The sequence below is a fragment of the Euphorbia lathyris genome, chromosome 5 (genome assembly GCF_963576675.1).
Source record: "Euphorbia lathyris chromosome 5, ddEupLath1.1, whole genome shotgun sequence".
NCBI classification, from domain to species: domain Eukaryota; kingdom Viridiplantae; phylum Streptophyta; class Magnoliopsida; order Malpighiales; family Euphorbiaceae; genus Euphorbia; species Euphorbia lathyris.
In genome coordinates, this window is record NC_088914.1 from 3128320 (window position 1) to 3144247 (window position 15928).

Below are 15928 nucleotides of genomic sequence, written 5' to 3' on the forward strand. Positions count from 1 at the left end.
TGGTATTTTATATGGTACGGAATGCTGGGCAGTAAAATACTGTCACATTCATAAGATGTTGGTGGCGAAGATGCGTATGTTGATGGATGTGTGGTCATATGAAAAAGAAACGGGTGAGGAATGAAATAATTAGGACAAAAGTAGGTGTTATATCTATTGAGAATAAAAGGATGGAAAACCAACTAAGCTAGTAAATCTTGGATGGATTGAGGTTAGAGGTAGGGCTGTAAATGACTCGAGCCGCTCGGTGGTCGGCTCGATTCGGCTCGATTTGTAAACGAGCCGCTCGTAAGCACGATTTATTGGCTCGATTCGTAAATGAGCCAAGCTTGAGCAGACCAAAGCTTGGCTCGAAAGCTCGCAAGCAGAAGCTCGAGTAAAACATTTATGAACAAACTTTAGTTTTCTAGAAAACTATATAGTTTTGTGTTAGTTTATAAATATCTAAACTTAATATTATTTCATTTCTATTAGATGGGTTCGTTCACAAACATAATAAATGAGTAATAGATGAACTATTTGTATGTATCTTGTTTATTTATATTCACGAATTTTATTTGTGAGCTTGTTTATGTACACAATTGTAAAGTTATTTGCGAGCAAACTTCATAAATATAATTAACGATTTACTCACAAACCATTCATGGTTATATAATTTTTCTTAATGAACCAATTTCAAAGAGAATTTTGCGCTCGAAACAAGCTCGTTTATTTTCTAATAAGCTGAGCCGAGCTTAAGCAAACCAAAGCTCGGGTCGGGCTCGAGCTCGTTGATTTTATAGTGAGCTGAGCTTAAGCAGGCCAAAACTTGGCTCGGTTCAGCTCGGCTTGATTTGAATCTTACTTGCGGGTATCTGGCTGACACTACTCGCCCCTAATGGGACTACCTTTACCCTTTAAAAAAGGGTATGAGAATACTCCCCAAGATACCCGTGAGATCTGAACTTTATCCTTTTGTTCTTCAATCATTGAGTGATACCACAAAGCTATTTTATTCTTATTGATTAGGGTTCAATTTGTTCAATTTTAGAGGAATGATTTATTTAATTTATATTTTGTTAAATTTGTAATATTTTTTTGTTTTATTTATTCATTCTTAACGGGTAAGGGTACCCGCGAATTAAATGCGACGGGTATGGGATGCAAAAAGTATACCCATTAGAGTAATGAGATAGGTATGGGTAATTAAAAAATAAACGAGTAAAGGGAATTGACATTTTCCACGGATACCTTACTCGTTGCCATCTTCTTTTTGTTTACTTTTTATTTATTTTTATTTTTATTACCTCCAATCGGCAGATATAAGAGTATTTGGGTTAGCCTATGAGGGCGAGTTCAACGGTAAGAAAACGTCTTTTTTGAGTGACACTCCATTTGAGTTTGGTCCTGATTGTCGTTGGAGTTTTCATAAGTGGAGCAATATGCAGGTCTTATCGTAAATTTCTCTTTGGTCTTGAGGTTTTTTTTCTCTAAATCAGAGTTTAGAGATTACTTAATGGAGGTTAAATAAAATAAGAGTTGATAACATTGGGATATTATCATGAGGACCAAAAGAGATAATTGTCTTAAGTATGCCACGTAGCAAAGGAAGCTGTCTAGCGGATCTCCCTGGATTAGCTCTAAGAGATCCGCTGGCGGATCTCTAAGGCGAATCTCTCCATTTACCTAGATAACGGCTGGCCGCCGTCTCGGCCATAAATGATCATTAAATGAATCATTAATAGTCTTAAACCGCCAGGTTAAGAGTAACTTGTAACCGCCATTAAATGAGTATTAATGGAGACTTTCTAGTTACCTAGAGGTTACGAATTCCTCAACTATATATAGCCTACCTTTCTAGGCTATCAAGGTACACTTACTTTCTTACATTCTCTAAGCTTTGTCAATACGGTTTATTCTCCATATATTCTACTGACTTTGGCATCGGAGTGTCCCCAGCCGATCCCAGCGGCGCCTCACAGGGACGTGATCCGATCAGAAGTTTCTCCTGTGTTATCAAGAGTAGATAATTTATTAGCCTTTTTACATGTTACATTAGTCAGGTTTCGTATTATTAGGGATAAGGAGCAAAAATACTTCTAATGTTTATATTCAGGAGCAATTTTACTCTTAACGTCTAAAATAATGCAAGTTTATCTCCAGTGAATTTATACGGCAGAGATTGAGGATATACTCCTCAAATTCAGCTCTGTGATCCCAAGATAGGAAAAATCTTGCATCTTTCCAACATCGTCGTGCATATGGGCATTGCATAAAAATATGCCAAATGTGTTCAACATTCTCTCCACACATAACATAGTCAATTAGAATCTCCAAACCTCTTGACTGAAGACGAAATCTAGTGGGTGACCAGTTCAGAACCACCTTCCATAAGAAGAATTTAATTTTTGGTGGCACTTGAATACTCTATAATCTGTTGGGAATAACGGCGAAAAATTATTCCGTAAAATATTGATGAGCAAAATAATCAATAAAAATGACACCGATAACGTGGCTCGTCCACGAACAAGCTCGAGAGTAAATTCTTCCACTAAAAGTAGTAGGTGTACAAAGAGGGCGTTCTCTAGAAACTTTCTAGATTTACAATGAGATAAAACAAAAATAGTAGCACTCGGGTGTTTTCCAAAAATACTCAAAATAATTATCTTTACTATTTTTATCTCTCCCCAAAAATAATTAAACTACCCTCAAAATTAATTTACTCTCTCAATCATCACACCTCTCAATTTTCTTTTTTTTCTCCTCAAAAATAAAATTGAGCATCCTTGGCTTATAAAAAGCCAAGGAATGCACACAATTAATTGTGCCAGCAACTTGTGCTGGCACAATTAATTCATCATTGACCACCACTTAATTCGGTGGTCAATTTTCAAACTTTTATATATTTTTTCTTTTTTTTATAAATTACAAAAACAATCTTTAATTATTACAAATTATAAAAATAATTCTTCATTAATTGAAACTTCACAACAATTCTTTTTTTTTTATTTAATTGTTTTAAATTAATAGTTAATTTTCTCAATATAGTCGGCTCCATCCTTCTGATTCCGTCCTATTTCGGTGATATGACATATACGCCTTATACTCGGATTTTGCGAAATATCTTCCGTCTTTCGTGAAGTGCCATATGATTTTATCCTTTAACTGTTGAGATGGGAGAAACATACCTTTAATTGAGCTAGCATCATCCTTAGTAAAAAGCTCATCAATTTTGACGTTATTCCATCGTTGTTCACCATGCACCAATAAATCTGAAACCCGAAGATTATCAACGTGAGCTGTTATATACCGCACCCAAATTCCGGTCCACCGCCCATTTGTGACATTTGCCCTCTTCATTTTTTGAAACAAGAAAGTAGAATTTTCTCAAATCCTCTCTACATTCTTTGCATTTTCTCTCCAAAATCATAAATCCGGACAACAATAATTAAAATTATGAAAATAATTGATATGTGACAATCCGAATCTCGAAAATGGATGATTACGAGTCGGAAACATTAAGATTTATATTCTTTTTTATCAAAGAACTCATGAAAATAATACATATTTTTCATGACGATTTTGCATTTTTCGTCACAAAAAAATAGGAGAATTTTTAATTTTTCGTCACAAAAAATTGAATGATTTAGTATTTTTCGTCACTAAATTTTTTTACGATTTTGTATATTTCAAAATTTGGCACAAACGGATGCGTCGTACCACCCGACCCATGGCGTACCGGATGTGGCGTACCACCCGACCCATGACGGAACGGATGTGGCGTACCACCCGACCCATGGCGGAACGGATGCCGCATCCGTTCCCACCATGGCGGGAACGGATGCCGCATACCGTCCGACCCATGGCGGGAACGGATGCGGCATCCGTTATGTCGCATCCATTTAGGCTAAATTCTAAATTTTCTCTCAAAATTTTTTTTCTCAATTTTGACAAAATTTTTATGGCAAGGGCAAAATTGTCCAATGAGGACGGTGATAGGGAATTTGGATGCGGTATATAGCAATATCCATTATCAACCGAGTGCTTGTCATTTCGTGTGGACAGAAAAATCTCGTCTTGAATCAGCCAGTGATCTTTCCAAACTTGTATGTCAGTACCATCACCAATACGCCAACGCAAACCTAGGTTTAGAATATTCTTAGCACACCAAATGTCTCTTTTTCGCTTTTAATATATATTAAATATTTGAATAGTTGATAATAATAATTAAATTTTTTAAAATAAACAAAAAATTACATTTGAGCGTTACCATTTGAGCTACAAACCTATCTATTCATTTTTATCACATTTAATCAACAAATATACGAATGCACAAAGAAATGCATCCCTACCATTCTATTCCTATGGAATGGCTATTTTATTAGCTTAATACATACTTATATCCTTAAACTTAACTAGTTTTACCTATTGGCACTATCAACTTTTAAAATAATCTATCTCACATCTATAGTTGATTTTAAAAACCTATGACACGTCTATAGTTGGCTTTAAAAACCTATCACACACTTATATTTGGTTCATTCGGACGCTCTACACACAAAATCGTTGATCTGTCATCTTTGACATATGAGGTGACATATAAAATGAATCTTAAGCTTTTTTATAGCATGCACATGCCACCTCATCCGTCAAGATGGTAGATCAACGATTTGTGTACATGGGATGTGAATGAGTCAACTATATGTGTATGATAGGTTTTTAAAGTCAACTATAAGTGTGTAGTAGGTTATTTTAAAAATTGATAGTGCCAAATGACAAAACTTATCAACTTTAAGTAGACTTATCCACGGGCTTGGATATCTGCAAGCCCAGGCCCGTATCCCTTAGGTCGGGCTTGGACAGTATAAATTAAGTTTAGGCCTAGTTCGGTCCAGGCCCGTTAAAGCCCCTCTATATTTTGGACGTGTTTGGGATTAATGAAAATATCACGGGCCGGCCCAGTGCGGTCCACCTATTAATATTAACTAATTAATTTATACATTAAATATTTACTTTTAAATATAAATTTCATTTTTTATAATTAAAAATTGTGTATATATATTTAGGTGGGTTTATATGGGCTGGGCTTGAGCTTTGATTTTTAAGCCCGAGTCCAGTCCGATCCGAGCCCGTCTAAATTTATAGCGGACTGGCTGAGCTTGGACTGAGTACTTTTACATAAAAGCCCGATAGACCCGGCTAATTTTAAGGGTGTAAATAGGCATTAAACCTTATTTTATTCCATTTCGATCAAACCACACATCACCTAAATTCAAATACTCAATTATGGGTTTAGCTAGGGCTGTAAAAGAGCCGAGCTGTTCAGCAGCTCATGAACGGTTCGGTGGTCGGCTCGATTTGTAAACGAGCTGCTCGTGAGCATGATTTACTGGCTCGTGAGCAGACTCGATTAGAATATTGTATGAACAAATTTTAGTTTTGTGTTTGCTCACTAATATCTAAACTTTATATTATTTCATTTGCTATTAGATGAATTCTACCAACGTAATAAATGAGTAGTAAACGAACTATTTGTAAGCATCTTGTTTATTTATTCACGAACTTTGTTTATGAGCTTGTTTATATACATAATTAAAGAGTTATCTGGGAACAAACTTCATAAATATAATTAACGATTTACTAACAAGCAATTCATGATTAGATAATTTTCTTAATGAACCAATTCAAATAGGATTTTGGATTCGAAACAAGCTCGAAGCTCGGCTCGAGCTCGTTTATTTTCTAATGAGATGAGCCGAGTTTGAGGAAGACAAAACTCGATTCAGGCTCAAACTCGAGCTCGAGCTCGTTAATTTTATAGGGAGCCGAGCTTGAGCGGACCAAAGCTCGGCTCAGGCTCGATTACTGTCCTAGGTTTAGCGTATATTCGACAATTCTTGTAAAATTTGGTGCCTAGAAAAGGACTAAAATGCAGAGGGCCCTATAATTTAGGGACCATTTTGTTAACAAATTTCTTTAGCTCATTGCTTATCTCTCTTGTTTCCCTTATTTCTCCCATTCCACCGCAGAAGTGAGAGAGCTCAAGAAGTTTCGTTTCTCTCAAACACACACGAACAGAGCAGAATACTCAAATGGCGGCGAGAGGAGCATTGCTTAAGCACTTGAGAGTTAACGTGCAGATTGCATCTCAAATCCCTAGACCTAACAGCGGTCTCTTCGCCCTCTCCTTTAATTCGATACTCCGCCGTTTCTCCGAGGAGGTAAGAGGTTCCTTCCTCGATAAATCTGAGGTCACAGATCGTGTCGTCACTGTTGTCAAGAACTTCCAGAAGGTCGATCCTTCAAAGGTAATTCCCTTTTCATTTTTTGATCCAGTAATTTTTTCTTCACTGACTGAATCGCGCTTAGGGTTTTTAATGTTTTATGCTTTGTTTGGTGATCGGATACTAATGGCACAAAATTAGATCGTGCTATTGATTATTCGATGTAAAACGAAATCCATTTTCCCTCAATAATCTCAGATTGGTTTATCGAGATTTAGTGTGTCCAGAGGTTTAGGGTTTATGTGGTTTTGAAGAATTCTTGTACGTTTCCGTTTATTTTCGGTTTCCATTACCTTCTCCTAGCTACATTTTTTTTGGAAATAACGTTTCCCAGTTTCAGTTTCAGTGCAGCATGGTGTGGTACTTGCTAGCTAGCTTATTTTTATCAATTGTGCTTATTTTAGGGGAATTTGTTATTTTGCTCATAAGGTTGTCAAAGTAAAATGGATAATGATAGTTCTTGGTTACTAGCCATTTGAAATGGCTAGTAATTTAACCATATGTCTTCTAATTGTTTTGACGTTTTTATTGTGATTTTTAAGTATGGAGGTTACTTACTTCAAAAAAAAAAAAAAAAAGTATGGAGGTTACTTTGCTAAATGGGTTATACATATTGAGTTATAGTCTATGGTTGTTTGAATGTTGTTGCTGCTCTGGTTTAACGAATGTTCTCTTTTGGCTGATTGTTTCAAGGTGTTCATTTAGTCACTAGTTCCTGTTCAACCTTCTTTCTGTTTTGCTGATGGTTGAGTTCCTTTTGATGAGAATGCCAGAGGCTTTATATTAATGCTTCATTCAATTTTTGATAGTGCTGTGCGCTAGACAATAATATATTGAATGAAGGCGTGAGGCATACAAAAAAATTGAAGGTCTCTAAATTTTCACCAATTTTTTAGTTAGTTAGACGGATCATGGAACCAAAGGTTCTGTTATGAAAAATGGGAATAACTGTACTTTTTGTAGATTGTTTAAAAAGTAATTTTGTGGTTCAATGGAAATTTACATTTCTTGTGACTTGCTTGTTGCATAAGTCTATATTGGAATGTTGTTGGTTTTCCTGATTTTTGAGCCTTGTGTTCTTTTTCTGTTAGATTTCGATGCCTAATGCTATTTAGAAAACCCTGGATCAAAAGCAGTTACATTATGACTTTTCCGTAGTAAAGTAAGATCAAGTTATATGTAGAACTATGGTGGAAACATATCATATAGAGATGGAATTTTTTTTCCCTGTGAATCTGGGAAAATTATCACGGGGTCCTGTACTTCCATGTCAAATAGAGGACCCCCCAACACATTTTTACATATGTAGTGTGACCCACACATCCCCACTATTATTATTTCTTACATGGGCTCACAACATACTTGTCAAAATGTGTATTGGGGTCTTCCATGTGACATGGAAGACCTGGTCCCTGATATACTAACTCGTGAATCTGATGGTTTTCTTACTTGTTTGTCTGCCTTCTCTGCATCCCGAAAGTTACTCTTTTCCTGATCTAGGTCCATGATTTTTTTGTTCCAAATAATAAAGAATGTCTGGCTGAGAGAATAATGGACAGAGGAAATGAATGGCTACAGAGTGTTTAATCCAGGGAGTGCAATTTGATTTGAAGTAATGATAGAAGAATTGTTGTCCCTGTGCATGGTGGTATTGTATATCTATTTATATTATGTGCATTTGTATTGCTGAATTGAAACAAAGAAGTGGATATTGATGATTGACTATATCACACGGAGCCTAGATGTTCTAGGCATGAGCTGGTAAAAATTAGAGAACCTTTTCTTGTATGAGTTTTCTTTTATTCATTTTGTTAGATATTAATCTTTATGTGAAAGTATTGATGTTTGGGATTTTGAGCCTACAGAAAAGGTCAATAAGTCAACCAGTAAAAACACGACGATGCTAGGTATTGGGGTTAAGCTTGTTGGTACCTGTTTTATTAAGAACCATGGCTTTGTTTATGTGCAGTATTAGGAATATGGCATTTATAGTTTTCTTTGGAAAAGTTGGTTTACAGTTAATACTGTTTCTGATGGACTAAAAAAGATGTTTATATTATAAGCTGCTGCAATGTTTCTAAGTTGTTTGTGAAATTTAATTTGTTATCATATCTTGCATGAACGGGCATAGTAGAGGATAAGCTATCGGTTTCAAGATCTTTGCATTTAATCATGCACTATCTTCTTCGTCTTGTTCCAATAAGAGGAAATTTTTTCCTTGTATACATATATATAAATATACACAATGAGCTTCCTGATTGATATTTTGTTCAAGACAAGTGTAGTTTGATGTACTTCACAATTTCAAAGTAGGGGTGTCAAAACGGGCTGCTGTGGTATAATTGTGTTATTTGATCTATATATATGATGTATATCCCAAAAGAAAGAAGAAAGAAAATGATATGGGCCGTGTCAAGAGGGTTGTCTCCGATCTTTAAATTGTGTTGTGTCAGAAATTGACAGCCCTTTCTGTTATTCATTTCTTTCAACTGTCACACCTTTCATCACCCTATGTAGTAACTATTTTTGCTGGACTAAATTGACTTTGAAGAAAACTTGTATATCAAAGTAAGGTTATTGAAAAAGTCTCTCATATTCCCTTTCAAGACTGAAGTGATTACGTGCATCTGTGATTAATTGTTGGATTAATAGAAATGTGGATATGCATTGTCAGTGGGTTCTTAGTAAGAAATAATGTTTACACCACCTTCCCAAACCCCAAAGAAATGGCATGACTTCCTAGTTTGTTCTTGAGAATCAAAACGAAACTGAGAGATCGATGAAACTGTATGTTTGTGACAGTCATTTCTGCCAAAGCGTGCAATTATTGGCTTGTGATTGTGCTAATTTATCAAGGGCTGAAATCTCATTATGCTGTTGTAGTCCATTAATGTTACCAGATTTAAATCCAAAATGTGATGTAAGATAGTAGTTAGTCCATTAAATGAGGATTTCGATTCACAAGTCGAATCTTGATTTGATGACTATGATTATACATAAATATAATCATGTGGAATAGATGGATCATATAACACGATAACTCCTTTTGACACCCGTTCAATTGTTTTTCCCCTTTTCAGGTGACAACAAGTGCACATTTTCAGAATGACCTTGGATTAGATAGTTTGGATACAGTAGAAGTCGTCATGGCTCTAGAAGAAGAGTTTGGGTTTGAGATCCCTGATAATGAAGCAGACAAGATCAGTAGCATTGACCTTGCTGTTGATTTCATAGCTTCACACCCTCAGGCAAAGTAAGAAGAAAACTGCTATGCTATGAACACCTTAAGCTCTGTTTTTGTTTCTTTTTTGTTTGAGAAATTAAATTAGCTGCATCAGTGAAGTTCTAGTATTTTGTTCACTAGTCTTTTGTTTTTCACTGAACAAAATTTTATGAATTCTGGTATTTGTGACTTAATTTTTACTCTTCTAATTGAAGGGGAAAATTGTAATGTTCTGATGAGCACAAGAACTCCTATGGACGCTAGTTGTTGTTCATTTGCCCATATAAAGGTTTCATTCTCAATAAAAACTTTTGTAGTTAGATCCATTTGGTTTGGAAATTAACCATGATACCTATGTTGATTCATAATCAATTTCAAGAGTTACATGTAGTAGAGATTTAGCTAGTTGGATATTCAAGTTTCACTTTTGGAGTCTTGTCTGAATCTTCAAAACAAAGGAGCTGTTGATTATCCGGTCTAAGCATTTCGATATTTAGGGGGTGTTTGTTTACTCCATTTTCTTCTTATGTTCCTCTTTTCATATTAAAAAGGAGAGTTATAGGTGTTCGGTCAAGGAATTGCCATTTGCCTAAGTAGATATTGTTTTAACAGCAGGGAATTCTTGTTTTTCTAATAGTAAACCGTAACTGCAAACAACATGTAAACTAAATGGTCCGTCAGTTTCGATCTTAAATCTAGAGAAGGAAAAAGAAGAAAGGAAGTTAGGGTTTTGGCGTAATTGAGAGGTGTTATACTTTTATTGGAACGGTACAATTTTCCAATGAGGCTGTTACGTGTAAAGCTTTCCTATTTTTGTGTCTGCACTTGAAACTTAGTTTTTCGGTGGTGTATGAGAATATATCTTTATATCTTCGAAGGTGGTGAACGAGAATATATCTTCGAAGAGTTGGATTTCTTCTTGGTTATGAGGCTTTTGGTTTACCATGCGTTTGCTTTTCGAAGAGCCAGCCTATGGGTTCAAACCTCGTATTGAGAATGTACTTTTAGGTCCCCGCCTCATCCTTGCTTCTCGGATTTCTTCTCCCATTCTCATTCCGTGAGGAAATTAAATGGGGTTCCCCGTTTCCGTTGAGGCGAATCTTCGTAGTGGACGGATATCTCAGCTTAATTTACAACCCCTACTATGAGAGCAATGCTGTCATTAATATCTTTTTCGTGAAGAAATACTTTCATTGAACATTCCATATTTAGAATTGGCTTCAAGGGAGCCACGGCCTAACTCGGATCAGATCGGTCGAACTGGAAACATGATGGATACTGGTCTGGGTTTTTATGGTTTTATGAATCTTTAATGACCCGGCTTGAATCGGAATCCGGATTTAGCTCGAGACCTGGCAATCCAATTATTTTTTACGTATTCGGTCTAATCAATCTGAGTCATTTGGTTAAACTAAGTGATCCATTACATAACTATAAATCTGGTTTGATATACGGTTCGATTGTGACAACATTGTTTTTATATAGACATGTTCATAGGTTGGGCTGGTCTAAGTTTTGACTGGACCTAATGAACTTCTATGTAAAAATACTCGGTCCAAACCCAGCCCGGCATGCTGTTAATTTAGGTTGGCTTGGGCCGGACAACATTTGTGTTTAAAAAACAAATTCGAAGTTCCAAAAGTTTATAAATAGAGGTATGTGCCTTTAGCAGTTTATAAACTCAGACATTACTTCAGAAATTATTCTTGTACATATTTAGCCCAAACTGGAGCGATTTGGAACAATAAAAAGGCCGACTTCGCAAATTATCCAAAATTCAAAGTTTAACTTTGCAAATTAATTAAACCACAAGTATTTGACCGAAAATTGACTCGCATATACTTTAACTGCAAAATTCACAAAGTACAAACATCTGCTTACAAACTTTTAAACCACGGTCAAGCCATGAAGTTTATTTTTATACTTTTTTCTAATCTTTAATTGTAAAATATAAAATTTATACTTGAAAATAAGTAAATAAATTCACTAATTAATATTAATAAGTCGAGTCGGACTGGACCGAAACGTGCTATATTTATCAATCTCAAAACCGCTTAAAAAATATGCAGACTTTAGCAAACCTAGACCGGCTTGAGCTCGGATCAATTTTAATTGTCCTAACCTGGCTCAAGAGACACGAGGTCCAGGGGCGGATACAAGGGGGCACGGGTCCCTACGATCGCTAGAAACACCATGACCACTAGTAGTTTTGGCCCATTGTCTCCATAAAATTTGAGAATGTGGTGGCTCCAGTCATATGTCTCCAAGAAATTTAGATCGGGTGCTGAATTAGCATTCCATAATTTGTTCAGGTCCTATTAGGCACTCTTTAAATCCAAATATCTTTTTTTTTTTTTGTAAATCCAAAATTCTAATTTTTTTTACCTGTTAGGCTCTATCTAAATCCAAAATTCTAAAATTTAGATCGGGTCCTGAATTAGCATTCCAAAATTTGTTCAAATCCTATTAGGCACTCTTTAAATCCAAATTTCTTTTTTTTTTTTGTAAATCCAAAATTCTAATTTTTTTTTACCTGTTAGGCTCTATCTAAATCCAAAATTTTAAAATTTTAATTTTTTTGGCCTGTTAGACCCTTCTTTCTTAAATCCAAATTTTTAAAAAATTCGATTTTTTCTATTAGACACAATTTTTTTTACATGTTAAGAATCTTAAACACAATGTAGCTTAATTTGGAGAAGTTTTACACTGGTACTTAAAAATTGGTTCTGGACCACTCAGATTATAACATGTATATATACGGATTTTTTCAAAAGAAACTCGATTTAGTAAAAAAAAATAAAAAATTGTACACACCACGTATAAAATGGTCCCCAACCAAATAATCATGTATTTGCCAGTGACGAGGTCTGAGCGGATATCGAGACCCGTAAACATGTCTATTTCTATCCCTTATACACGTGGATGACAATGGTGGGTCAATTTTGTAATGACTTGTTTTTATTTGTTTTAATACATGTGAACAGCCGGCTTAGAATTAAACTAAAATTCCTGTCTATTTTTTTATTTTTGAGTTTAGATTTAGATTTGCACTGCCACACCTCAAATGATTCTGATTGGTTAATTGATGGGTCCCAATGCTTTCTGATTGGCTAATTTTTTTCATTATACATCACTTGCACTAATCCCATGTTTCACGTCCTATAGTGAGGAAAACTCCTTGTTGACTTGAGAGAAGACTGAGAAAATTCAAGGTCTACTTATCCAAGCACTTGTGAAAGTCTTCTAATTTCCTATTTTAGATTTTGCCCTTTCTTTTCTGCTTAATTACCTCCTTGCCATCAAGGGTGTGAAATTTCTTAAATTGTTTGGCGTATCATGATATGAAACATCAACACAGTAATTTTCACCCGGTCTGACCAAGTGAATATGGTCACTAACCATTAGATCTAAGCTTATTAAAATTCTGTGGTGGAGATTAAAATTATCGTAAGGTTTAGATTCATCCCTGCTAGATCTAATGGTGAGTGACCAAATTCACTTGGTAAGTCACTGATCAGGTGAAAACCACCGAACATCAACATTAGAGGTGACAAAAGTACACATAATCCAATTAAAGTGGAAGTGACAGTGGAATCCGAATCTGTCTCACTGGATGAGACACTGGTGACACTACTACCTCTTAGATCTGGTCGAGTTCGTCAAATCCTAAAGAGACTTGGATATGAAATCGATACGTAATTTTAATGTTTGAGTTTAGCTTAGTAGGTAATGTATCATTTTTGGGTTGACACGAAACTGATACCGAGTTGGGTTAAAGTTGATATGCTAACTCGAAAACGACACGAAATGACACGGATATTTAAAATTATTGTTATATTCTCTCGTGTTTTTTGTTGGACAAAATTAATAAAATTATGAAATTAATTTAAATACTAACAAACACATCATTTCATGAATAGTCGTGTCCATTCGTGAACAATTGTGTTTGTTCGTGAACAGTCGTGTTCGTTCGTGAATAGACATGTCCTTTCAAATTCTATTTATACAAAATGGAACTATCAAATTCAGAGATTATTAAAAAAAAAATCTCTAAAATTTTCTACTCTTTGCCTGTTCATATTGTTCTTGTATTCATGTTCTAGTGATAACGAATTTACACTCGGTAAGAGTTTGTTTATGTAATCTGCTGTATCCTGGAAGATGATAGTCAATAGCGACGAAATCTCTCTTAAGGAGGCTGTTAATACATGTCTCAGATTTTTTAAACTCTGTTCTTTAATTTGCAGTTTTTATTGTTCATATATATTTTTGTATTCGTTTTATTCTTTGGTTTAACCACTTCTAACATATAAAAATGTCTTTATTAATAAAGATAATAAAATTATAATTATTACTTGCAAATATTATCATTAAGTCTTTGAATTTTTCAATTTTAAGGTTGTCAACAACGCTCATTTTAATTTTAAGATCATTGTTTTTAGTAAAACGAAAAAGACCAATCATCTTTTGGTCAATTTTTTTTTTCAGATACCAGTTTGACAATACGTGAATGCACATGAGTTTCTGTAGACTTTACCCGTTACTAAAAAAAAGTCAATTTTTTTTATCAGATCAAGCTCCCGATGACCTAAAAAAACAGTTCTGATATAAACTCGGTTAACATAGTATTCGTTTTATCGCATTCAAAATTTATATTTTTAAAAATTATTTTTAAAATTTTAATATATTAAAAGAAATGAAAGATCAAAGAGTTTCATTATGATTTTTTGGCCTAAGAAAAACTAAAATATAGTAGGAAGGTTCTTATTGGGTTAAGCCACTTCTGAAAGTCCATAATTAATCATTCAATACACATATGAATGTTGCAATCAAAAGAAAAAAAAAATGAAATCTTTAAACATATAGTAAAACCTCTATAAATTAATAATGTTGGGATCATGAAATTTTATTAATTTATAGAGGTTATTAATTTATCGAGTATAAAATTAGTGATCTGGTCCAAATCGGGACCAGAAGAAATTATTATTTTAAAGAGGTTATTAATTTATCGAGTATTAATTTTTGAAGGTTTGACTGTAATTAAGCCAAATTTGCAATCTTTGAACCAAACTTTTTCTATCCAATAACAACCCAATTAAATTCCAAGTAGACCCCTTATCAAAAAAAAAAAAAATTCCAAGTAGACCCATCCCACTTAAAACGTTAACCAATTGGGTCCATAGTCATAGACACGGCAATAATGGCGTTAAATACACTATTGGTCACTGAACTTTTATGTTGTTTCAAAATAGTCACTCAATTTCAATTTGTCTCAATAAAATCATTCAACATTAAATTTTATCTCAATAAAATCATTATGCCCACTTCAATAACTATAACATCAGCCCTAACCAACTTTCACTATTGAACAAACAACATATAGCTGTCACCCATCTAATCGAAATGGCACGTGTCAGCCAAGTGGTCACATCTCATTTCGGTTAACTATATGGTATTCACATATTGTTTCGGCCAAGAGTGAAAACTGATTAGTGCTAACATGCAACCCACATTATATTTTGCTCTTCAAGTCGTTTGAGTAACTTTATTGAGACATAATTCATATTTAAATGATTTTATTGAGACAAATTGAAGTTGAATCACTATTTTGAGACAAAGGTTCATTGATTAATGATGCATTTAACACACAACTGGACAGTGGTATGGAGATCCCGATGATATTCTAAAAAATTTGAGTTTTTATTAGATTCTCGAACGGTTGGACCGAAAAAGAAAGGGGTTAGATTCCTAAACTTAATAATACATAAATGACCTTAAAATAAAAAAATTAAAGATTTAAAGTTGTTTAGAATATTATCAATTCTTGACATTATCTATTTTAAGATTATAAACGGTCATTTTTAAGGCGTTCATTGAAATTTAGTGGTCATAATGTTAGAATGCGCAAAATTGAATTACTTTTATGTTACATTAACGAGTTCATTGAAATTTAGTGGTCATAATATTAGAATGCGCAAAATTGAATTACTTTTATGTTACATTAACGACCTACCGTGAAAATGAATAAAGTTTAGTAAAGTTTAATGACAAATGTGATAAATTACATCCATAGCCATCGAACTTTATCTATTTTAACATTGTGACCACTAAACTTCAATTCTTAATGGTATCTTTACACTTTTTAACAAATGTGGCCACTCAACTTTAACTCACTCTCAAAATAACCGTTAACGACCTTAAAATGAAAATATTCAAGAATTAAAGTTGTTCAGAACGATATTTACCATAAAACCATATTTTTTAATTTTCAAAATCACTTTTTTGAAATTTTCTCTCTCTAAAAATTAACACTGCCTCCTAACCAAACAACACCTAAATAACCTCAAAACTAAAATTTTCAAGAATTAAAGTTCCTTAAAATATTATTAACTCTTCAAACTGTCACCAGTCATTTTAAGGCGTTTAGTGGTCACATATGTTA

The 15928-nt window shown here is 34.2% G+C and overlaps 1 protein-coding gene across 1 annotated transcript; it reads left to right on the plus strand.

The window, feature by feature from the left end:
* The first annotated feature begins 5986 nt into the window (after nt 1-5986).
* On the plus strand, nt 5987-9812 carry LOC136230551 (acyl carrier protein 2, mitochondrial). The gene is made up of 2 exons (XM_066019655.1): nt 5987-6287; nt 9344-9812. The coding sequence occupies exons 1-2, from the start codon at nt 6072-6074 to the stop codon at nt 9518-9520; spliced, it is 393 nt and encodes a 130-aa protein (XP_065875727.1). The 5' UTR covers nt 5987-6071; the 3' UTR covers nt 9521-9812.
* Nucleotides 9813-15928: the final 6116 nt, after the last annotated feature.